This window comes from Tursiops truncatus, chromosome 2 (genome assembly GCF_011762595.2).
Source record: "Tursiops truncatus isolate mTurTru1 chromosome 2, mTurTru1.mat.Y, whole genome shotgun sequence".
Classification (NCBI taxonomy): domain Eukaryota; kingdom Metazoa; phylum Chordata; class Mammalia; order Artiodactyla; family Delphinidae; genus Tursiops; species Tursiops truncatus.
This window is the reverse complement of record NC_047035.1, coordinates 168,327,735-168,353,109: the sequence shown is the minus strand read 5'-3', so window position 1 is coordinate 168,353,109 and position 25,375 is coordinate 168,327,735. Positions and strand designations below refer to the sequence as shown.

At 50.0% G+C, this 25,375-nt stretch overlaps 1 protein-coding gene across 11 annotated transcripts in view; it reads left to right on the top strand.

Annotated features, from left to right (window-relative positions):
- FRMD4A (FERM domain containing 4A) overlaps positions 1 to 25,375 on the top strand; it is a 382,372-nt gene that overhangs the window by 265,781 nt on the left and 91,216 nt on the right. For all 11 annotated transcript variants that reach the window (XM_073801673.1, XM_073801675.1, XM_073801678.1 and 8 more), the window contains 3 exons: positions 4,726 to 4,791; positions 5,026 to 5,083; positions 9,739 to 9,825. In XM_073801673.1, coding sequence (XP_073657774.1) covers positions 4,726 to 4,791; positions 5,026 to 5,083; positions 9,739 to 9,825 — 211 coding nt within the window. The remainder of the gene's footprint in view (positions 1 to 4,725; positions 4,792 to 5,025; positions 5,084 to 9,738; positions 9,826 to 25,375) is intronic.

The following is a 25,375-nucleotide window of genomic DNA, read 5'->3' as shown; positions in this document are numbered from 1 at the left end:
GAAGGAGCCCCTTCTAGGGACCCAGGGGGCTCCTGGCAACTGTCCACCCTCCCCGCCACCACGGGTCCGCCTGGACCCCAATCAGACAGCGACTGCAAACTGTATCGAGTGGCTTGAGTCTTCATGAAACTGTTTTCTGCATTTATTTAAATAACACGAAATGTGTGAGACCTCTTTTCCCTATTTTCTTTCTTTAAAAAACAAAAAACCTTCTAAAATTTCCCTCTAGATGGTTTGCCTCCTTGGAGAGTCTCTCCTGAGCTGCTAGAGTTTCGCTTTGGAATCCTTGTCATTTGATGACAGAATGTGTGGGGTTTTGAGGTGTGGGAGGAGGACAGGGTTTTTTTCTTTGCAGAAGAGAGAGATTGATTCTTTTACTTTCCCACAATGTTTAACATCTCCTGATTTAGCTTCCGTGTAACATTACACCATAGTTCATCTGTCGGGCCCTGAATTACTGACTCTGAATGAATCGGGCACTTGAATGGTTCCCAGGTTGTGGTTCGGGTCACATTGGAGCGGGGTTTGCATTGCCAGGCAGTGTGTTGAAATACTGCTGGGCTAGCGAGCCCTGACCACTGTCCTTTGAAAGCAAAATGCCGCTCCCCCAGTCATCCTTCTGACTCCTTGACAAAAAGCACTGTGACGGCTTTTATTTAAAAAACAGTAATAAGATAAAAATCGCAGAACAAGTCAATCTTATTGAATTATAACATATGACTTTTAAGCACTTCTGTAATATGCTTTATGAAGTTGCCAGTTTACTAACATTTCATCCTGTCCAAACACCTTTCCGGTCGACAGACTAGTTGTTCAGTCATCCGGGTGGCTTTAAGGGATTCCTTTGGCTGGGATGGGGTGCGTCTTGCTGCAGAGGGCATTAGCAGGATGAAACTCCAGTACCTAAATCATTTCTTGCCAAGAGACCAAGTGGTGATGGGGCAGCTGGACGGGAAACAAAAGAGCTGAACCCTGAGGCTGAGAGCTCCCACCCGTGTGCTGGCATCCCCAGTTTCATCTCTCTGAACTGTTTTGTTGCCATTCTTTTTTTTGGTTACACAGGTGTCCATAAATAGTGGCTTTAGATCCTTCTAATTTGCCCCCAAAGAACAAAATTGGTTTAACGTGCAAAGACTTTGCACGTGTCAATTTCCAGACTTCCAACCTGGCAGCGTGCACATACGAACACCCCCAGATGGCACTCCTGTTGCCTTGTTCGTGGAACCCAATTGCCCTCTCCCCAATTCCTTATGCTCCCTGGGCCTTACCTTCTCTATCCTCCCAGCGGTTCATTTTCAGGAAACCAATGGTGAGGGAGATGCAAGGAAGTAACTCGAGAAGCTGGTAGATCTTACCTTGTGAAATGTAGTTGCCAGCGGGGGCTGTAATGTTGCTGGGTTGTCTGGAATCAGAGTTGCTTTCAGCCTAATCCCTCCCTCAATTATCTCACGTGTTTGTTTCCAAACGTTTTTTACACCCTGTGCTCATTTCAGAGCTATGAACACCTCCTTGCCTCTCCTCTTTCTCCCTCTGGATTTTGTTCTGTTACCTCCACAGTCTGCTCTGTATGCAAACATTATCACCAACACAGAAACTCCTTCCTTCGTGCTATGCTTTCTCTTTTGTCGTCATGAACAGCTTCATCCTCATCTACATCCGTAGCTGTCCTGTCAGAACAGCCCTCTCTCTCTGTGACCAGGCCAGCGCTTTCCCCGGGCCTCATTTAGACCCAGAGGTGCCCATGTCACTGTCTAAATGCACTGGGAAGATGGCAGGACCGAGGGAGGGATGGTTTTGAAGCTGGTTACCCTCAGCTGCTCTACAGCTCAGCTTATGCACAAACAAGCCAGTAGCACGAACCATTCTGATGATGCATTGCTTAAAAAAAAAAGTATATACACACACACACACATTCACAGATGCAGTGCACAACCTTCAGGCCAAAAGAAGCCACTGGGAGCCCATCCACCACTAGTCAGGGAAGGCATTACAGCCTAGTGAGCAAAAGCGGTAGGTTTTAGAATCCCAGCCAAGCCTCTGAACTGTGGGGTCATGATAGGCCAGGACGCTCATGTGACTTCTCTGCTGCCTCGATTTCCCATCTCTAAAATGGGACTAACCATATCAACCAAATTCAGACTGTAATTAAGAGAGGAAATAAAAAGGCACAGAGTGCAATTAGGAAGTAGGGGAACGGTGCATAATAATGCTGAGTCATCACATCATAATCCCTTCTGCTTCTTTCCCCCAAGCGCTCAACAAGCTTGCACTTCTCACCCCACGTGATTTCTCTATCGGGGAGGCATCCGAGGCACAAAGTGCCCAGGGCCGCAGACCAAGGCAGCATCAGGGCCCCGACCTGGATTCTCTTGAGCGCCTCTACGGCAAACGCGGGACCACTCGTACCGCCCATACAAGGTGTGAAGGGACATCTTCCCCTCACGGGCCGACGGCTCCTCCGAGACAGGGAGCCCTGTGGCCATCGCCTTGTTTCAGGGCTCCTTGTCTGCAGAGATGGACCCGCCATCCCATGCCTGGGGCGCGGTCAGCCTCGGTCATTTGCCTTTTTCCTTCATGGAACGCCATGTCCTCCAAATGTGTTTTGGGCTCCCGTTTCCTCTGCCTCATGGGTCTCTGAGGATAATCCCGTTTAGTCCGCCCCAAGCATCTGGGGTAGTTGGTGTGTGTGAGTCATCTGTCAAAGCCTGGAGAGGGGCGGGAACAGGGCTAGGGCTGGGGTGGGTCTCAGGCAGCTCTTGTCACACGCCAGCCTATGGAGTTTCCACTGGGGCAGAAGAGGTGGGAAAAGCCGAGGAAGAAGGAGGATACTGTGGCCTCGCGGTGGGTCTCAGACAGCAGGAGAAACCAGGCGAGGCAGGGCGACCGATCCCCACAGCTGTCAGGCACGGTGAGACCCCCAGGCTCGGACCAGTCCGTTTGTGAACAGCTGAGCAGCGGCCAGCAGGTGTCGCTGACACGGCTGGCGTTCGTCCCCGCGCCGTGCGCATGTTCACAGCCACGGCCCTGTGTTAAGTTCCGTCTTCCCTCCTCAGCCCAGGGAGCCAGGGACCCTCTTTGCAGCTCTGTACCAAGGAAGCAGGCCTGTAGCTATGCTGCGTGGCTGGACCCCGGACCTAGAAGTCCACCTCCCCAGATGCCACGTCGTGTGGCAACCCAGCTGTTGATTCAGTGGCTGTCTGGGGAGGAAGCTGGAAGGGTAACCCCAGAACGGCCTGACACGACTCTGATGCTCTGGGAGGCTGGTGTCGCCCCCAGAGAGGACGCTTCTGGAGAATCCTCTGTCAGGAGGGGGCTTTGTCCCCCTCCGCATAGAACTTCCGTGGTGTGTGGGAGCCAAGGAGAGACACGGCTGCGGCGGCCCCTTTCTGAACAGAGGTGCCCGGACCCCATAGACACGACCCTCAACTAGACCAAGGCCCCTCCTAGGCAGCCATCCCCCATCCGGGGCATTAGAGAAGACACTTTCCTGTGAGGGGCCGGCCTTACGTGCGTCAGATTTCAGAATACTCAAGTGAAGGGAGATTCGTGGAAGCTTGGGAGAGTAACTAGAAGGTAACTTAATGACCCCCGAGTACTAGATGATGAACACGTAGAATGTGTGACCCCCCCCCAGAAGTGGCCTCGCTGACAAAGAAAGAGGGGGGTGAAAGAAGGCTTTCGATCAATTCCGAGGTACTAAATGAATAATAGCTCGTAAAGGTCAACCAAGGAGGTCTCGAGTGTTCGTCCCTGGGGTCGCCTCCTTGTCATGGAGTCCACGGGCCAGCGGGGAGGAACATGAGGCCGAGGTGTGAGGTGGAAGGCCATGCGGCCCGGTCCCAGAGGCCAGGCCTTTGGCCTTGACCCCTCAGCAGGTGGGATGTGATTCCCAAGGTTGCTCCTGAGCTTCCAAAGGCCGCAGGGCTCGGGGTCGCTTCCCAGAGGGGCCCCTGCCGCCGTCCGCCCCGTCGCAGGAGGGTGTGGCCTGCATTGCCCCTCAAGGAGCGAGCTGGCCTCTTGCTGTGTTAGAACTGAGGTTTCAGAAGGTACCGGGGTGCCCCTCTGATTTCTGCCTCCTTCTTATCTCGCCAGCGCGCCTCTGGGCCTTTTGTTGCTTCACGGTCTGTGTTAACCGGCCCCAGATTCCAGAACTTTCCCCTCCTCCTTGGACGCCCTCAAGCCTGCCTGCTAACTCGGGGTGGGGAGGCCGTGGGCATCCTGTCAGAGTCCACGCCTGCCCGCCCCACCCCGGAGGCCCCGTGCCGACGGGATGCAAGAGAGGAGGAAGGGGAGAGGGACCCGAGGGAGGTCGGCCGGAGCATCCACGCGCACCTCCGGCCAGTAGCCCTCTTCCTGTCTCCTGTCCCGTGTCCCTGCCTGCTGGCCCACACGCTCCCCACTTCATCCTCTGCTCCCACAGTCTCGTTTCTTACGAGGAGCCAACCCCCAAAGCCCGGGCTTTCCTTTTACTGATGATAAGCCCAAGGCAAAGAGAATGCGAGTCCTCTGAGGAGGAAGCAGAAGCTTTGGGTACATCCTTAGCCCTAGGCATCTCACTTGGGCTGCGTTCGGACATGCTGCTTTCAGGACAGATCATTTTTCCAGGAGCTCTTGGCTCCTTGGAGTTTCTCATGAGGATGCTGGAGCTCACAGATCTCTCTGTGAGCGGGGAGCGGGGCCGTCGCCCTGGGGACTGAGACAGAGACTCCTTTCCTCTCGTTCTAGCGAGGACCGGGTCATCGAGCACTACAAGAAACTGAACGGCCAGACCAGAGGCCAAGCCATCGTCAAGTAAGTGCCCCCCAACCCACAGTGCTGCTGAGGCCGTATGTGTGTGTTCACATAGTGTATGTCAGGGCTGTTCAGTTCTGCTGGGAGAGACATAGCTCTGGGGGCAGGTGGTTCCATGTATCTTTCACGTAAATGATGACTCTGAGAACTTTATCACGTGCACACACCCACCAATATGTGTACGACTCCACTTCTGCCGAATAACCAGGTGTGTGTGTTGTGTTGTCTTCCCAGCTACATGAGCATCGTGGAGTCTCTCCCAACCTACGGGGTTCACTATTACGCAGTGAAGGTAAGTGAACTCATTTGGTGAAAGTTGCCACCATGCCCTAAAAAAAAAGTTCTCATTTTTTTTTCTTTTTAATCTTACTGAAGATTTTTGGGGGAGTGGGGAGGACTTGGACAGGAAGATCACATGCTAGGGGGCGTTGGGACAATGGAACTTCCCCCCCCACCCCAGTGTAGTGAGACTTGATTTGGGTTCTCTGCAAAACTCACTTGCCTTTTTGTGGAGTGGGTGTGGTAAATGCCTACTTCTTCATTCTCAGAAGAATCCTGGAGATCGGGACTGCAGAGCCTCTCAGGAAAATTCCATCTAAGCACAAAGAACAAAAACTTTAAGCAGAATCAACAGTGTTTTTCTTGGTGATCAAATGCCACGTAGGCAACTTAATAGGAGAAGTGGGACTATAGGGGCTGACAAATCAACAGGCTCTGTCTTCTTAAAGAAGGAGTAAGTCCAACGTAACACAGGCCCCCTTCTAAATTCTCTTGCGTTTTATCCATAATGTCCCAGACTGGGATCTCCTCTTCGAAATAATAGGTAATGATGTCCTCACGCACCCTTTTCTATCCTGAGAAAGGATAACTTCCTTTCCTTCGTTTACCCCAATGTGAAGTTTATCAAAGTCATTGCCCAAAGTCCAGACAAAAAGAGCAGAAAACACTTCTGAACTCAAGACAGTTCCACCAACCAACCCGAGATTCTATGCTCTTCCACCGGTTTCCTACCCCGTGTTTCCACCCAACTATATATATATTTTTTTTTTTAATATTTTCAGGTGGAGTTTTATTTATTTTTTAATTTATTTAGTTTTGGCTGCGTTGGGTCTTCGTTGCTGTGCGCGGGCTTTCTCTAGTTGCGGCGAGCGGGGGCTACTCTTTGTTGCGGTGCGCGGGCTTCTCATTGCGGTGGCTTCTCTTGTTGCAGAGCACGGGCTCTAGGCGCGCAGGCTTCAGTAGTTGTGGCGCACGGGCTCAGTAGTTGTGGCGCACGGGCTTAGTTGCTCTGCGGCATGTGGGATCTTCCCGGACCAGGGCTCGAACCTGTGTCCCCCGCATTGGCAGACGGATTATTAACCGCTGTGCCACCAGGGAAGCCCCCGACTATATCTTTAATTCCTTTAGACCAGAACATAACACCGTGTTTCATTCATTGTTGTGTCGCCCACGGCAGTTTGCACGGCGCTTTGCACGTCCTTGGTACGCATTTTAACGTAATGGCCCGTATCTTCCTCTAAACTGCAGCCTTTTGATGGCAAAGACTGTTGCACTCTGTTATATTTCCCCAGAACCCAGTGGAGTGCCTGGCACTTAGTAGATACCCAGTAAATATTTACCAAGTACCATTATTGAGAATTGAATTGAGTAGTTGGATGTACACATTTCCGTGACGGGAACAAGTGGCAGAATGATATTTGTGGAGCTCTGTTATGAGGCATGTACGGGGACTCCAGTCCCACCCAGCAGCTCAGCCCAAGATCTCTCAGAGCCTGCAGTGGTTCAGTTCTTCCTGATGTCCTTCCAACACACTTCCCACCAATGGAAGCTATTCATCCCTCTTCAGCATGATGCACAGACCTCCTAGAAGCATCGCAGCCATCCCTGCCCTGCTTAAGCCTGAGCTATCGTCTGTCATGAGAAGTGTGACCTGGCCTCCTGGTCTATCTTCTGTCCCACATGAGAAGGATGGATCCTCTAAAAAGACTTACCCCCCGTACAGCTGGCTGTGCCCTGGGATGTGGCCACTGAAGCCAGTGGGCAGTCAGCTCCCCAAAAGGAAATGGAATTGATCATGAAAAGAGGCTCAAAATCCCCCTTTCTGGCTGCCAGGGTTCAACTCTTACACTGCTAGTGAGAGTTTGGAGCCCATGTCCATTTTGCCATCTTGCTACCAAAAAGGAAACAGAAGGGTCCAGCAGTAGTCCTGACATTATTACAAGAGGCGTGTCACAGAAATCAAACTGTGAGTCTTCCCCTGAGTTGTGGAGATATTTGACGGTGATGTTTAGCAAAGGGGTCTGCATTCGGGAATGGGAGCCAGGAACGCGAGAATCCCCGACTCCATTCCATTCTCTGATTGGCTGTTTGTTCTTAGCTTAACCTCACCTCCGTCGCTTGTAATTAAAGTAGAGATTATGAGGGCTTCCCTGGTGGCGCAGTGGTTGAGAGTCCGCCTGCCGATGCAGGGAACACGGATTTGTGCCCCTGTCCGGGAAGATCCCACATGCCGCGGGGCGGCTGCGCCCGTGAGCCATAGCCGCTGAGCCTGCGCGTCCGGAGACTGTGCTCCTCAACGGGAGAGGCCGCAGCAGTGAGAGGCCCGCGTACCGCAAAACAAAAAAAACAAAAAACAGGGATTATGAAATTGGCTTCTCCAGCTACCCCACGGAAGTTTTCTAGATGCTGGAAGACTGTTGAGATGGCTTGAGACAGCCAGATGGGAAGGCTTTGAGATAAAACCTCATCTGGTCTTTTACTTGCTTAAACCTGCGTTCCATTTCCTCCTCAGCCCTAAAACTTGACAGAAGGGCAACCTCTGATATGCATGCTTTCTGCCTTCCAATCACACCTTAGAAATAGACTCCTTTGCAGCTTGTTAGAGGCCAGAAGCAGACCTTGTGATTTTCCAAGTGCCAAGTGTGCCTGTGTGTTTGGCTTTTGGATTCTCCAGACGTGAGTGATTGCTCTCCTATCTATTTGGAGAAAGAGCCTAATTAACTATATCGAGACTCACTGTTTGGTGGCCTTGTAAATTTCACAATGCCGCATCTCATGGTGTGATGAGAGCTCTTACCTCGACAAACTGCAATTGCAGTCGCCTTCATCTCTCCTCTTGTCCTGTTCTCTGAAACCATTGCAGTCACCCGGGCGCTTTCCAGAGACAGGGGTTTTATACCTTTAAAGAAATTCAGAAACTTTCCTAAAAATTCAAAATGTATTTCTTCTGCCCTTTACCTTGGTGCTTACCTTGAACTAACTCTTGCCCCACATATATTTGAAAATGCTGAAGCCAACTGTGAGTTTTCAAGACATCCACCATGGGGTATGTTAGACCATTCGCGCATGTGGCAGTTAGGACAAATCCAGGGAAAGGCTGTTTGATATGCCCACTGTCAATGCCTAGCATTTGGGAGCTTCTAGTTAACAGTCTTGAATGTAGATTTACAACTTACAATCTGGGGAGCCAGAGGTCTCTGTTAGAGGAATAAAGATGGTGTTGGTGTTTTTAATTCAGTTCCCAGAGTGTCTAAGCTTCGATTTTGCTACCCCAGTCCTGCCAGATAGCCACTGTCTTCATGAGGTGAATAGGACACACACCTTATGAGCACCTGCCTACCCTGCACTGCCATTGGCCTGCTGGGGGGAAGGGGAGGGTCTTGAGTAGAGCAGGACGCAACCTTTGCATGATTCCTTTGTCTATTAAATCAGAGGAGTCCTTGATAAGAACCTGCTGTATAGCACAGGGAACTCTGCTCAATCCTCTGTAACGGATTCCCTATATGGGAAAAGAAGCTACAAAAAAAAAAAAGTGGATATATGTATATGTATAACTGATTCACTTTGCTGTACCCCGAAAACTAACACAACATTGTAAATCAACTGTACTCCAATAAAACTTTTAAAATAAATAAATTTATTCAGATAGGGGAAAACAGTGATATAGGAAACGAGCTAGTTTTGAGAGCATTTCCACTGTTCTGGTAGGAATAAAATCAATATGCGTGTATGAGCTACAAAATTTAAAAATAAAATAAAATTAGAGGAGTCTTGAATGCGTATTACTAAGTGAAAGAAGCCAATCTGGAAAGGCTGCGTATTGGATATTCCAACTATATGACATCCTGGAAAAGGCGAAAGTGGTTGCCAGAAGCTGGGATGTATAGGCAGAGCACAGAGGGTTTTTAGGGCCATGAAAATACTCTGTGTGACACTACGTGTGTGATGGATACGTGCCCTTATACGTTTGTCCAAACGCATAGAACGTACACCCGCAAGAGTGGACCCTAAGGTAAACTATGGACTTTGGGTGGTTAGGACGGGTGAGCGTAGGTTCCTCATTGGCAACACAGGTACCACTCTGGTGCAGGATGTTCTTCACGGGGGAGGCTACACATGTGTAGGGATGGGGGTACATGGGAAACTCCTGTACCTTCCTCTCAATTTTGCTGTGAACCTAAAAGTGCTCTAAAAAAAAATAAAATGTTTTAAGACAAAATTTTCAGAGGAGTCAGCTTCCATAGTCTCTATGGTTCCTTCCAGCTCTGACAGTCGATGACAGTTTCTCGGCCCAGAAGGTCGTTCTGTCAGAATGTTCAGCATCTCTCAGATTTTCCCTGTTGGTAGGTGAGGGGCCCAGCTCTGAAAACCTAAAGTCTTAGAAAGAGAACAAAGAACAAGGCGTCTGCTTCTTACTCAGAAACGGGGAAAGGACCCCAGCTGGTTAGGAGCAGAGCTGGGTCCCCAACCCAGGGCACTTACTAAGTCACTTTACTAAGCATCCTTTGATGACAGGGCACACCCGTTAACGTAAGGCACAGCGAGGTGGGCTCCGTCCACTTCAAGGAATTTGCATTTCCCTTTGTCTTCAGGTGAACCAGGAGATCTCTTGGTTCCTTTCTCTCTTGTCTGGTCCCATGCTTACCCGTACTCCTTTTGATGTTCTAGGACAAGCAGGGGATACCGTGGTGGCTGGGACTGAGCTACAAAGGCATCTTCCAGTATGACTACCACGATAAAGTCAAGCCCAGGAAGGTAAGCGTGCTCTCCTTTGTGGGAGGATGGCACTCAGGTGGAGGGAGACACAGGCAGAGAAGTGACGAAAAATGTTACCCCGTGCAGCCTCAGGGCCTCTGGGCCCCCCGGTCTCCTGCTCATTTTGGGTGTATGCAAACTCCTCCGCAGTCATCCAGCCTGTGTTCCCTGGGGAAGTATTTTTCCTCCCCATCACTAAGGAAATGGAAGCTGTTAAAATTATTTAAGGTAAGAAGACTAGATCAGCTCACCCAGGGCAGATGGACCAGAGGGCTTTGAGAGGCTGTCCTGTTCCTTCATTTCCTGGGGTGCTGTGGGCTTGAGAACATGGGGGAGCATGTCTCTTGTATCCCAAGGCTAATCTGAGTTTTCCCAAAGGTTTGTTTTTGTTTTTCTGTTTCTTGTTTTTTGGACGAGGGGAACTAAAAGAATAGGCCAAAAAGAGGCCGAATCCAGTAGATATTTTCTGGCATATTAGAAGTGATCAGAAATCTGGAAGAAATAAGATCATTTGCCAAAAAAGAAAGGGAAGCAGAAAGGAGTCTGCAAACTCACAGTGAAGCCAAAACAGAATGTTTGAAGAGGACACAGGGCTTGAATTTTCTCTGTTTTCGTTTCCACACATTTTTTAGACCAGAACAAATTGAAAAATTATAATGGAAAAATATCTCTGAGGTGAGAGCTGTCATTCAACTCCTCCGGCAGAGAAAAATGGGGAGACGGTATGTGGTTCAGACCCTGAAATACATATTAAAAGTTTATCAAAACCACACTTGCTTTTGGAGGGAGAGAGCAATATAGGTTCATTATGTTATTGCATAATGCCTTCCAAGCTTCTTTATCCACGAACAGGATTGAAATCCACACTACATATCCGAGCTTATTGTAGTCTATCCAGTTAACATCTGCCTTCAGCCAGTTTCTTTAGTAAATTGATAGAAAAAAAAAAATGGCCCTGTGTCGAGGAGGATTTTCACTCAGTTGATCAGTCAGTTAAGTTCTGTGAGAAGATCTTGAGCATATGATGGAGGGATTCTTCCTTGGGGACAGTTCAGTAGGAATCTGGCTGTTTCGGGGACCATTGTTTCGTGACTGTTTCCAAAACCCCTCCAGTTTCCTGCTGTAGGACGTGATTCGGACTCTGCGTTCTTATTTTCTCCCTCTTTGTTTTTCTCAGTCACTGGGTCTGTACTTCTTCCACGCTCTCTGCCTCTTTCCCTTATGACCTTTGTAAGTTTCTGTGCTTTTTCTTCTCTCTTTACTCCTTCCTTCTTCTTACATCCACTGTCCCCTCTCCAACTTGCTTGGCCATTGTTTTCTGCTGCAAGAGCCAAGGATACTCCTGGATCGTTTAACCCAGTCCTGGTTACAATGTATCCAGCTCTTGGTTGCCCACACTGGTGGAGACCAAGGCCAGCTTGGACGATTGGGGTCTACAGTGGAGTTCATTAAAATCCCACAGTTGAATTCTTCTCTCCCTCTGAATGTTTTTGAAAAACGTGCTTACACGTATCGGTATGTGTTCAGTTTCATTTGTTAATATGTTTAAGCTCGCTTTGTTTCTCTAATTGAGGTGCTAATGAAGATTTTAGAGGTAATGAGGTAGCGCTTGATGTACGTGATCTATGCAAAACGCAGGGTGTGACACAGCGCAAGGGCTTAATAAATGGTAACTATTCTTGTCAGTCTCCAAAACGGACTTCAAAATATGGAAAAGTAGGAAGTGCAACATGTGAATAATCAGCCTTTGAATAAGAGAATTGACTCTCACTGGTTGAATTTATGCAGGTCAGCGGATTAAAAATGTTAAAAGGTCAACACATTTATTCCGATATTGCCTCTATTCAAACTGAGTTGCTCTTTAAAATAACGCACGCTTCTGTGACCTCTAAGGAAGTAGTTGGGATTCTCAAGTCTATTGCTAATTGAGAGACAACCAAGCCATCAGAGTCATTAGTCATTCATTCGAAAATGTTTATTGCATACCTGTTATATGCAAGGCAGACCACCAGGTGCTGAGATAATTAAGACACACATCAGGTCTTCAGGACCTGCACAGGGTATCAGGGACAGGGGTGTGGTGATTGCATCTTACAGATAAGAGAGGCCTGTGTGAGGGTTGGTGGTGAATTAAAGGAGAGGGTCATCAGCTGGGCTTAAGGAGAAACGTCTTCACAGACAGCAAAGTAGGAGCTGAGTGTTAAAGGTGGACAGAGGTTTTGCAGATGGACTAACGGGGTGAGGGGGCACACAGGTGTGCACGCAGGCACCGTGAAGGAGAACAGCGTGGCGTGATGGAGAAGCACACAGCACCGCTGGGGCTGGACGTCCTGGGAGAGGAGCCAGAGAGCAGGCTGATGGGGCCCCAGCAAACAGAATCCTCAGGGTTTGCTATGAGGATTTCATCTTCGAGACAGAGGCGTGACCACATCAGACCTTCGTAGTCAGAGAAACATCGTTCTGGTACCTGGCGGAGGATGAGTGGAGTGATACAGGGCAAGACTTGCAAACCGGGACATCATTACATTAGTGTAGGCCAGAGCTGGTGGCATGGCTCGGGGGTGGCTGTCCGTACCGGGGATAGAGAAGGGGACTTGGAAGTGAGATGTCTAGAAGGTGATGTGACTGAACAATGGCGGGAAGCGACAGGGTGGAAGTTGGAGCAGCAGGAGAATCTACAACAACTTCCTGATTGACCAAAGCCTGGGATATAAGAGAAGGGGAGAGAAGTTCAGTTTAGGACATGCCGAGTTTTGGGCTCATGGGACGTCCAGGGAGTGGTGGCAAATAGGCAGTGGGTATTCAGTTGGAGTTCGACAGTATCAAGAATTTCGAACCAGAGACTGAACAGAGAGAGGAACGGGAGAGGCACTCGGCACGCTGGAAAAATTACAGTAGCTGTGAGTGGATTTCAGTTCCCCATCGCGACATTCCCTGTGAGGCAGAAGGGCAGGGCTGGGACCGGGACACCCTGACCCTTCTGTAACTTGGGGAGCCGTCTTTAGGAAATGAATGTGCCATCTACATATAAAATTAAGAACGGGCCTTTGAAAAGCCTATGATGGGAATTCCCTGGTGGTCCAGTGGTTAGGACATACAGCATTCACTGCCGAGGGCTGGGGTTCAATCCCTGGTCGGGGTACTAAGATCCCACAAGCCGCCTGGCGCAGAATAAAGGAAGGAAGGAAGGACGGAGGGAGGGGAGGGGAGGGGAGGGACCCACGAGGGGAAGAGACCCAAAGTTTCATTAGCCCAAGGGGTATCCACCTCTGCTGAGACCTGCCATGGGCCCTAAAGACTTAATCTGAACCGTAGGTAAGGGGTCCCAGCTGCAGGGGGAAGGATGCAGGGCGTCTGTTCTTTCTGCTCACAGCCAGTGTCATCACCTTCATAAAAAGGCCGTCCCTGTTTCGTGTAAGGCACCTGTGAGTCCCTGAGTGCACAGGGCACGCTCCCTGGCTCCGGACCTGTGAACCTAAAGAGACGCAGGCACATGGTAGTGACCCCTGGTGCACATCCACATACGCGTGCCCCAGTCTGTCTTCAGCTAAAAATCAGAAACTCACGTGAAACTGTCAGGATGAAGAGATGCCCCAGTCTCCCCTGGTCCCACCCTCCTCCATCTCTGACCCGGCCGCTGACCGTTTAGAAAGCCTCCCAGCTGATTCCGATGTGCGGCCAGAGTTGAGAACCACCGCCGCGGGCCTCCTTTCCGAACTCGGACTCGGGGAGGGTCAGCCAGGCGCAGCAGGTGTGTCCGGCAGGGCCTCTGCACTCTAGGAGTTGGACACAGGGCTCAAGTCCGGGCCGGCCCCCAGTGATGGGTGACCCTCCAGGCGACACCACACCCTTGCAAAAGGGGCCGGGCAGAGCCTGGCACCCGGAACCCCGGCAATGCTCGGGAAACTGGGAGTGACGCCCTGTTCTGGGCACCTGAAGGCCCTTTTGTAGCAACAGCTGCACCTCCAGCCCAGGCACAGGCCTCCCTGACACTCTGACCCAGTTACAGCAGCTGTGTCACATGGTACCACCATGCTAAGAGCCAACATTCAAGTAGAGGCAGGGGCGGGGTGAGCTGCTCCCTTGCCGTCGGGGGGCCTGGAGGTATTGTCTGGCCTCCACAGCTACAAGAGCATCAGCAAATAAGGCACACAGCAAGCGGCACTCAGCAGCCTCCTATGAGAATGCACTCAAGTTCTTCCACGTGGACCACCAGAAAAGGAGGGGTGGGTAGCTGAAGACTGTCCAGAAATGGGCGGCGCCGTCGCTGTTCCAAGTTCCCCGGTTGGGGTGCAGTTTGCCACTCTGGTGGCAGAGTCTACCCTAAATTGCTTAATCCTCACTCTGAAGCCCTGGGGGCTTTGGGGGAGATGGAGTAAAGCACAGGGTCCCTCACCCGTGGAGTAGGGAGAACATTCTAGGCCGCTCCCCAACACGCACCCCTATCTGCTACCTGGATCTTCTAAACCGATGCCTGGCCTTGCAGAAGCATAGCCCAAAAAGGCAAGCTGCTGATGTTAGAGAAAAAAACAAAAAAAAACCAGCTTCTTTGCTCTCAGGGCACGTGTGTCAGGAACAGCGAGACACGTGTGGACACCCAAAGAGGGTGTTTTGGCTTTTGTGTATGTTCAGAAGCTCAAGGCCAATTTCAGAAGTATTTCGGAATGATGTGTGCAAGAATAGCCCCCCAAATCCCTAAAAATCCCACACACAGGGCTAAAAACAGTTAAAATATACAGTACGTGCACATACACCAGGATAGTGGCCCTTGCTTGTGTAGATGAGCTCTTTTAAAAGATCAGACAGAATCCCAAACAGTGTCCAAGGACAGATTGCAGAATTTTTATGTTATTAACTCTCCTCCTATCAACTCTCACTAAATCCTCCTATTTCCCTCCTTCACTCAGTGATGGTTTCCCTCTCACTCTGCCTGCCTCCCCACTTCTGCTCTCTTGTTCCTACTAAAATACTGATCACACTGCAAAACATGCCTCTCTTCTTCCCCATGACTCTGGGGTGATAATTTTAGGCACCGTTTGTGAGTGAGGCATCAAGAGTACAGGAATGGCGGTATTTACATGTCTAACTGTCTGGGTTTAACAATGGTGAGAAACGTGCAAAGAGGGTCACAGTGGTGAAAAGAAGAAAGAAAAACCTTGCAGCTACATAGATGATCTTACCCTGTTTTCACCTGGGTATCACATTCCCTTTTAGCGTGTGTTTGCGTGTGTAGGAACGGAGCTCTTCGCAGGTGAGAGGTCCTTTGTCCTGTTGGCTTCAGGGAATCATGAAACGTTGTCAGACCAGCATGTGGGAACTTGAAGTAAATCCCAAGCTTCGTCTTAGGTTGCATTTATGGCCAAGGAAAGACACCCACGCATCAAAGCAGAGCAAATGCCAGCTACATAAAGTGACCGTCCGTGGGGACGCCGCGGATCAGCTGCGCCATCGGTCTCAGATCGTTGTGTTAGTACAAGCAAGAGTGTTTCTTCTTCCCCGAGAACATTTGAGTGAAAATCAAATGATATGTACTGAAAAGGCGTTGCTTATTAACTCCTGCAGAACCGGGATCAGGTGGGGCAGAGATAGATAAAGCGGGAGGTAATCGATCACAAAGGGCTCCCTCTTTTAGAGGAGAACCTTGCATTCCTTAGATCAGAGCCTGGGAACGTCCGAAAGCTCTGATCTCTGGGACAATCTGCCTCTTCTTTGTGGCACCAGGAGCAAAGACTTTGGGCGATTAGCCTCTCCCACACTCAAGACTCAACCCCCAGCAGTGCCAAGCTGAGCGGCTTTCTCTGTCCGCCTGCTGGAATTTGCACTTTCCAGACCTGTGGCCAGACCAGCCATCGAATCATGAGAAAACATTATCATTTACAACAGAAAACGCTTTCCGAATGGGGTGCCAGGAAGAGTTAGGATAAAGATCCGTCCTGCAGGCTGTGTCAGAGAATGTACGCATTCAAGAACGAACGGTGTGAAACACGTAACTCCAAAAAAACCTCCCTAGAAGGCGTATTGAATATCTGTAAATCATCATCTACAGCTGCAGCCCATTCGCCAGCCTATATTTAATGAAATCTCTCCATGGGGGGAAGGATGGCAGTGCTGGTCTTTGTTACCTACTCAGCAGACAGCATTTACTTATTTATTTGATGTGCAATTAGGAGCGCTTTTATGTTCACTTAGGTGCGCAATTACGAGCACAGAGGGCTCCCCTCTGAGGCATTAGGAGAAGGAGCCAGAGTAGATGGTCGCCCCTTTCCCCAGAGCAGCCAATGTAGCTTCCTGTGGTTCCTAAGAGTATTTCAGAATTGCGGGCATTAGCTCAGAGAATTGATGCATTCCTGTCACCTCCCCAGATTAGTAAAGATTTTTGAACTGGATGAGATGATGAAACAGGAAGAGAAAATAATATTTACAGGAAATACTCCATTAACTGTGAACCGACTCCCAGCGCAGTCAGCCTGCTGAATTATTCAGCGTGATAAGCACGCCATTAAGTGCTTTGCCAACTTATTTTTCAGCTTCTGTTTGGATGCACTTGACTCATCCTCGGGCTGCTGGGCCCTCTGCCTCGGCAGGCCCTGGGCGGGTGCCTCCCTCATTCCGTTATCTGTATTCCCCTGGGAAACCGCACCCTGGGCTCTCCGGGGAGGAAGAGCTCCATGGACTACTTTTAGCATTTTGCAGCCTTTGCTTTTTCATCGTCAGATCAAAGGGCTTCTCTGTTGCCTCCTTCAGACCTCACTCAGCGCTGAGCGGACCGGGAAGGGTTCCATGCCTGTGGGTGACAGGCCCTGGCCGTGGGTCACCAAGGGGAACCAGCCTCAAAGCTGAGGGGCAGGCCTGCCGGAGGGATGCTAGGGTGCAGGGTGGGGGGGTGCAGAGAGAGTCGCCAGCGTCTGCCATCTTAAAATAACTCCCCAAGAAAGAAAAAAGCAGCTGTATTCTAGGAAGACTGAGACGCTCTTCTCAAGCATCAGTAGACAATAGACATCCTCTTCTCAAAGCGCATGTATTAGGCATGGCTGAGTTCTCTCTCTTTGGAACAGGAATCCCAGTGTCTCCTCCCATCCAAGAATTGCAGCCCCCTGAAAGCACTGAGCTAGGGCTTTAGAACTCCAGTAGAAGGTGTTGAATGTGAAATCCTCTCCAATAAAACGGACCCCATAGGAGAGTTACCAAGTGCCTATCTTAAGCCAGGCCCTGCTTGTGGCCCTGCAGGTGTTACAGTGAACAAAAGAGACGGGTCCCTGCCCTCAAAGACCTTAGAGTCTAGTGGGAAAGACGGTCAAACGATAGCATTAGGTAAATCTATAATGCAGAGTGTCAGAGTATTGAATTCTACGAAGATAACCAATCAGTAAGGAAGAGGGGGATGGTCAGGGGTGGTCTTGCCAAGGAGGTGACTTTAAGGGACTCCGAGTGTTGCATCCCCTGGGAAGCAGTTAGGGATTCTCGCAAGGAAGTGTATTGGGAAGTGGTCTGGAATTAACAGCAGTGAGCAGAGGGAGAAGCTGAGCTGTGATACAACCTTAGGGAAAGCTGTGAAGCTGTAACAATGGGCGGTCAATCATCAGACCCATCGCCTTAGCCCAGCATCAACCAATTATTAGATACAGGTGAGCCACAGGCGTGGGGCTGTGACCTTGGGCAAGACGGCTCTGCACAGCTGAGGGCAATTCCCTGAGAGAGGATAAATCCTTCAGTTCTGAAGGAGAGGCTGGTCGATGCAGTAGCTTTTCCTGCAGTGGTTCCCCCCAGTGTGGCCCTCGGACCAGCAGCCGCTACGTGGTCTGGGAGCACGTTAGATCTGCAAACTCCAGGTCCACACCTGAGACGTCCAGACTCAGAAATTCAGAGGCCGGGACTCGGCAATGTGTGTTTTCACAAGCCCTTGAGGTGATTTGAAGACAGGCTACAGAGTTTGAGGATCACTGCTCCACACACAGGTAACGGGAACTTTCTTTGTGATCCTACTTTGTTGTTTTGTTGTTAAGATAGTGTAGTCTGAGTTAAAATCAAATTCCTTCTTGTAACAGTTAAGCCTTTAAAAAAAGATGTTTTACCAGCCAGTGGCCTCCATATCCACTTAAAGGCCCAAAATAAATCTCAAAATCTCAACCAAGGAGGAATTTGAGGGCCACTCACTCACTCCCAGGGTGTGCAGAGTTGTGATAAACAACTTATTTAGCCTCTCTGGGCCTCTGTTTTTATGTCTGTGAAATGGAGACTCTAAAACACGAGAAATAGTCTAATTATCTTCATCTTGAACATGTTTACATCTCAAAGAGTTGCCTGTTCCCCAAGATAAAAGCGCTGTTGCCCTTGACATAGCAAATATGGCTGCAGTCTCTTTTATGCTGAACACAAGAGGCAGGACCACCACAAAGAGCAAACAGCATCCCTTTGTTAAGAGGATTGATTTTTTTTCCTTGGTCACTGGATCTGGGAACCCAGGGTCCCTTGGTTCCCACAGGTTCTTCTGGAGGCCGTTTCCAAGCCGGGTTCTGAGTAAGCCAGCCCTCCAAGGACACCAGCTTGTATCCTTGTTGAAACTGTCTCCATAATACTCGTGCTGGTGTCAGACTGGCCCTTTCGAAAATGATGCCTGTGAGCAGAAAATAGAAGCATGTCTCCATCCAGGTGGATAATCCTTAGAAGCTATAACGTGAGAGTCATTTCTCTGGGGAGGTACGAGAGGAGAGAAATGCAATTCTCCCTTTAAGAGGCAGGTCCAGCTCTCTCCTGGGCTGACATGTTTGGAGGTAGCTCTTAGAGGGGGTACACTATACTCTGAAGAATTCACCCAAACGTTCTCTGCTTGCAAGGGTTAATCGCCAGACTGGCATCGCCCTTTGGATGCTCTTTCCCTGCGCCCACCTCCTACTGTTCTATCTGGTGGGAAGATATCTGGCCTGGTGGTCAAGACCCCTCAGTTTTAGCTCCAGGTCTGCAAGCTGAGTCGCATCGCTAGGTCTGTTTCCTCATCAACAAGGCAATGATACAGGTGCTGGGGAATCTTGAGGTTGAGAGAAGCAGGAAAGGAGAAACAGGGGAGGGGAATGAAGCAAGGGGCAAGCTCATTGTAAAGCCAGAAGGGAGTCCTTCCTAAAAGGAAGAGTGAAAAGCAACACTTTCCCAGAAGAAAATGGTAGAGGGAGAAAATGCCAGTTTCTAAGTGGGTAAATCCCTGTCTGTCTTTGTTGTTCGCGTCAGCCAAAGTGGCAGCTAGATCTGAGCAGACAACCAAAAATAGTTTCCAGGGGCTTCCATGGTGGCGCAGTGGCTGAGAGTCCGCCTGCCGTTGCAGGGGACACGGGTTCGTGCCCTGGTCTGGGAAGATCCCACATGCCGCGGAGCGGCTGGGCCCGTGAGCCATGGCCGCTGAGCCTGCGCGTCCGGAGCCTGTGCTCCACAACGGGAGAGGCCACAGCAGTGAGAGGCCTGCGTACCGCAAAAAAACAAAAACAAAAATAGTTTCCAGCCCCGCCCCCCCAGCTGAGGCCTCTGTCCCTTGTGTGGGGTGTGAGGTGTCCCGGGGCTCATCCTCGTGTGGACAGCCCTAGGATGGCCATATGAACAGCCACGTTGACTGGGGGGAGAGTAGGGGTCAAACTCAACAGTCTGTATTTATCACATGCAAATAAACACCCAGTCAGCCAGGCCAGCACCCGCCTTGAGACTGACGAGCTTCTAAATAACTCGCAGAAACAGACTCCCGCTCCTTGGGGCGCCCCATCGACCCTGGATGCAATCTGAAGATTCAAATCAAAACCCAGCGCTGTTGCTGGATCCCAGTCCTGAGCAGAGGCGCCTCCAGTATCCTCGCCCACTCCAGTGAGCCCTGGGCCAGCAGTAGCTTAAGCGTTGATGGGTTTCTCTGGCTTAAAAACCAAAGACTTGGCCAGGTTAACAAGAACATCGACCACCTGGGACTCAAGAAGGCCCATTTCTTCTATCTCCCACTGTTCTTTTAAAAGCGTTCTTCCCTAGATGGAAACGCAGACAGCCCGTAACTTCTCTGATCACTCCCAGGTAATACAGAGTCATGCAGTCACTTTAAGCAGCAAAGTTAATTTTATTAAGAAATGAGTGTCCGGTCCTTGATAACAACCAAAATTCCAAACTTGGTCTAAAGGTAAATCCTGCCCCCTCTCGCAGCTGGACTGCCTCTCTCTCCCCGTCAGCTCCTCTGCGGGCAGCTAGCAGCCCACTTCTCGTGACTTAGATGTCAACGGGAGCCAGGGGCAGTCTTAGGTGGCCCTTAACTGCAGGAGACACCTGTCAAGCGCTCCAGGCGACCCTAGCGAACCTTTTCTCACTAGATTAGCAGAAGGCATCGTCCAAGTCCCCCACTCTGGGTCAGGGAAGCTGACAGCACACCTCTCTCCCTCTCAAATTCTCCCTCAGTTTCCACCTTCCTAAACACTTCATACCCCAATGGAGGGTGAGAGGTTTCAGAGTCACATAAACAGTAATGCTTTTTAAATGTAAAAAAAAAAAAGTCTAATTGTGAAAGTATGCATAACATAAAATTTACCATTGGAACCACTGGTAAGTGGTTAAGTCTTAGGTACATTCCCACTGTTGTGCAACCCATCTCCAGAACGTTTTCTTTGTGCAAAACTGAAGCTGTCTCCGTGAAACAATGATTCCCCAGCCCTAGCGCCTGGCAACCAGCATTCTACTTCCCTCTCTATGGATTTGATTCCTCTAGGGATCTCATATAACTGGAATCATAGAATATATTTATTTTTGTGACCATAGGGTTTTAATATCCAAACCAGGACACTTTTGAGAATGGAAGAGAGCACTGGTTAATGATGACACCCCAGCGTCAGGCAAACCAGGGCACATGGTGGCCTCTCGAACCAGGGTGGTGACCCATGAAACGGGCTCTTGGCCCTTTTGTTTGTTTGGTTCTTGCCTGTCTTACTGGGTGGTCTGCTCACTACTCACTTTAATGAGATTGATCACCGTGAAGTCACGGCCAGTACGTCACCATCATATCCTGTGGCTCTGGCTCTGCAGTGGTGGCATCACCCACCGATGGCATAACTCCTGACCAACTGTGCTGAGTTAAGAACTGGAGCAACCCCAGAGATCCCGGCACCCAGGTCCTTCTGGCATTCGCAACAGGTGTTTCTGATGCTTCATGGGGATTTGAAAGATTCCTCGCCAATCCTGAGAACCTTCCTGGAAAGCGTACACTGGCACTGAGGGTGGTCCGTGGGCGGACCCAGAGCAGACCCAGCCTCCTTGTGATGGGTGCCCCTGTTCTGGCCTTTTACTAGGAGGTCAAAGAGCCAGGGGAGCTCCAGATGCCCATCTCTCCAGGCCTCCCGGACCATAAACCAGCCCCCAGCCCTGTCTGTAACAAGGGTCAGGAACCACAGCTGAGTGAATGGCCCATGCACGGGCGTGCACACGTAGATATCTTTACTGATACATATTGAGCTGATGCTTGGAGCTGTGAGGGTTGAAAAACCATCTGAAACCCGGTCCCTGGCCAGGTTGCTCACATGGTGGTGGTGGAGAACACCCCCCGCCCCCAGAGGTGCCTCGGCCATGACAGCCCAAAGCGGTCAGTTGGCTCCAACAGAGCCCACCCCAGGGGACCCAGGAGGAGAGGTCTATAGGAGGACCATGCGACCGGGGCAGTGGGGGGCTGCTTATGGAGAAGGGGCAGCCCTGGGGTTAGGCGGCTTTAGCCTGGACTGCTGGCTCCTTTTAAGTAGTTAGTTTTACTGCGTTTTAACCAAAGAGCATCTTCTGATTTATGGTTAATGCAGAGGAGGATTTTTACCAGTCAAAACAGTGGAAAGGCCTCAAGGGAGCTCTTGACTACTCCCCACTTCTCCCCAAGCCCCACGCACCTACTTTCCTCTCTGGTCTTGCCTATTCCAGACATTTCGTGTAAATGGAATCATGGAATTTGTGGCCTTTTGTGCTCGGCTTCTTCGATTTAGAATAACGTATTCAAGGTTCATCCACGTTGTGGCATGAATCAGACCTTCATTCCTCTTTAAGGCTAAATAAGATTCCATCGTTCCCTGGTAACGTCAGCGTTTTCTGCACTAACATAGCAAGCACGCACGCGCGCACACACACACAAATGGTGCTTCGGGTTTTTGCACTTCTTGTGTTCCCTCACATGGGTGTACGGCTCTGCCCCAGTTTCCTTCTGGTATCCACTCAGCTGTCACGTCAGTGAAGGCTCCCCGACCGCTTGATAAACAGTGACAGCCCCTGTCCTAGCCTCCCCAGCACCTGCTACCCTCTGACTTCCTCGCTGTCCAGTTCTCTTATTTGCCCCCCTGTCCCCTCCCAAAAACGTGCAGAGGCTTCTGTTTCTTCTCTAGCGCACGCCTGCTGGCAGTGCAGTGCCTGACCCGTGGTGGATGATAAATACTGGTTAAATGAGCGAAAGCAGCAGAGCAGAATATCTACTCGCTTGTTGGAAGCTCCCACTAATTTTGAGGTCATCTCCCTGTATATGTGTGTAGTGGCCTCAGAGATGGGATAGTGTAGCTCCTATAAGGAAGGTTGGAGAAAGGTCCACGTGAAAGGCCAGACGTCTGTAAAGAAAGGGAGGGAGGAGGGAGGAGGTAGGCATGAGAGCTGCTTACGGCTTAGATTTGTTGATTGGGGGGGGAAAGCATAAAATTTCCCTACCAATCCATCTAGACTGTCTCTTGATTTTATTTTTTGTCTCTTGGAGCGGAAGTACCCAAATTGCTACTAGTAACTATATGTGGAAAATGAATTGCAGGAGGACACAGACCATTGCACTGTTCTAGTTCATCTGGACGCCTTTTCTTACTTAGAAGCAGGAAATGTTAGGCTGAGAAACCCTGCTTGTTGCATCCAGTAACCTTTGCTTTGTCTCAGGGAATCTCGGCTTGTTTCTGCTGAGCCATACGATACCGACGGAGCTCTGTGAGATTTTTTTTTTTTTTTTTTTTTAATGAGCATGATTCAGAGGGGAAACCCGGGCTGAACTGATCTTTCCGAAGTGTGAACCTATTTAATACTAAACCCTAGCACAGCCAGAACGGTGTCAAGCTCTCACTCCCAGCGCCTGCAGGTAGGGCTGGGGGGACTCTACCAGGAGGGTCCTGCTCCGATCACGCCTGTCAAAGAGCCCTAAGCCAGTCGAGGCAGTTTCTCAGCAGGATGGGCATGCAGAGTCACTCCAGGTCTGTACTAGGATTCCAGCTCGAGCCCCTGAGCTCCTGGAGACCGTAACTTCCCCCATTCACTTTGGAGGAGAGTTGAATTCAGACAGAACTACCAGAAGAAGGAAGGGCTGCGGTTCCTGGGTTGCAGCTCTTGGGCTGGCCCTCACTGCCACTTCCCTGTGGCCATATCCCGTGCAGTTTAGAAAGGTATTAACAAGATGTGCAGGTTCAGGGGCTGGTGGTTCCTCATGGCACGGAAGTTACCTGAATTTTGAGCACCTAGGGGTTCAAATACCATCTCCCACCATTTATCATCTGTGTGACTTGGAGAAAGTAACTCAAGCTCTCTGAACTTTGGTTTCCATAATCCCTACCTCAAAGAGCTTTTCGTTCATTCACTTATTCACTCAACAATTACTGAATGTCTGATATGCCCCAGGCATTGTGCTAGGTGCCAGGAAAATACCCTCAACAAGCCTAGAGACAGGTAGGAAAGATAACTGAGTAAAAAGGACGTTTGTGACACAGGATGCGAATTGCTCGGCAGAGGGTAGTACGTGAATCTCTGGGAGAAGTAGCCCAGGTTAGGGCTGTTAAGTCGGAGGGGTGGGGGATGGGGAGAGCAGTCATGAAAGGAAAGTGGTTTAGGGCAGGCTGCTGGGAAGTATCCAGTTCCTCCTCTGCTCCCACCCCTTCTCCCCCCAATTCACACTTCCCCACGTTGACCTGCCCACTTCAGGATTCCTCTAGGAAAATGGAACAAGGGCAGAGCTTGAAATAGGAGCAGTCCTCCTGGGAAGACAGAAATTCTAGAATTTCTGTCCTTATCTCTAAGAAAACATCCCCTCATGTTTCTTCTTTCTGGGAAGGCTAAATTGTGGAGCAGATACAGAACTGCTTAGTAAGAGGAACCCGAGAGAGAGAGATGACCGAAGTCAACCAGGGTGCCAGCTGCAGAGATGGCGGCTTGACACCGGCCTCCCTGCCCCTGCCGGCTGCAGCCACCATCACAGAGCAGCCGGCTAGAGCGCACGTGGTCTCGGCAGCAGTGTGGCTCGCAAAGCAAGCCTCCCGGCCCTGGCCCCGTGCCTCTCCGTCCTCCACACCCCCTGAGACACTTTCCAACCAGGAGAGCCTGGAGTTCACACCTGCTGTCTCCGCAGCAGTGGTCTGCCCCTCTCCTGGTACCCACAGCAACCAGGATCTGCAAGGCCTTCCCCTCCCCAGGAGGATGAGCCAACCCTGGAAGCACTGGGTAGTTTAAAGCACACAAGCTGCTCTTAAATAATTATTCCCATAGAGCCCTTGCTAGTTGACTAATTTTTTTTTTGACTTCTGTTTCCCAGATAACACAGGGTAACAGAGCATTGTCATTTCTTTTTTTTTTTTAAGCTTGATTAAGCAGGGGTTTAGTTATGATTGTTTACCTTTATTTATGTAGAGCTCATTGCCAACCCATTCTTCCGCTTTCTACCCCATCTCTCACGGATTCAGCCAGCCCCCATCAGGGTCTCACTGTGATGCCGCACCTCTGGGCAGGGCCACCAGGTGTAAGACAACTGATAACTGCCAACTCCTCTCCCCCCCCAAAAAAAAAAATAGAAAAATACAGGTTTCCCCAAAGTCTGTCCTCCAAAGTAGTCAAAACAAAAACCCTTCGAGCAATCCAAGAAGAGATCTTTGCCATTGCAAGTGGAATGGCCCATCATAATTCCCCACCCGAGACGGACCAACTGCTTCTCAGATTAATTCCCTCTCTGAAGCATCCCATTCACTGAAGTCTTCACAGGTGTGATTAGCCTTGAAGTTTTTTTTTTAAGGGAAGGCTGGAGCCCAGAGAAGTGAAGCCACACCAAACTGGGCCACCATGCTCACTGCGAGAAAAACCAAAGCTGAACTCAGGTAACGTGCATCCCTGGCCAGCTTCTCCCTTTGGATACTAACCCGCATCCAACCCCCAGAGGCACACGGAGGAGGGAAGAAATTCCATCAGGAGGCCAAGGATAAGAAAGGAAAAGCACGTTCAGCTTCTCTTGAAAGATTTTACATTTGCCAAAGCTTTATGGTCAGGTCCTTCCCCAAGAAAAGCCAAAATACACACAAGAAAATGATAGAGAGAGATACCCCCCTAGGGAGAAAATTAAAAGGAAATTGCGTCCACTGGGGACAAATAAAATGGCCTGTTTTCTCCGTAGGCCTGTTAAGTATCTGTGGGTCTTCTTTCCCTCTTTCTTCCCCTAGTAACGACTCTGAAGCCAAAGGAAGCTAAAAGGTTTTTGATGGGTTAAAAAGAGGCCATCCATTAAAGGGTCAAGGCCCAGTGCTCTGGGCATCTGTCACGGAGTTAACCAATCAATTGAGAG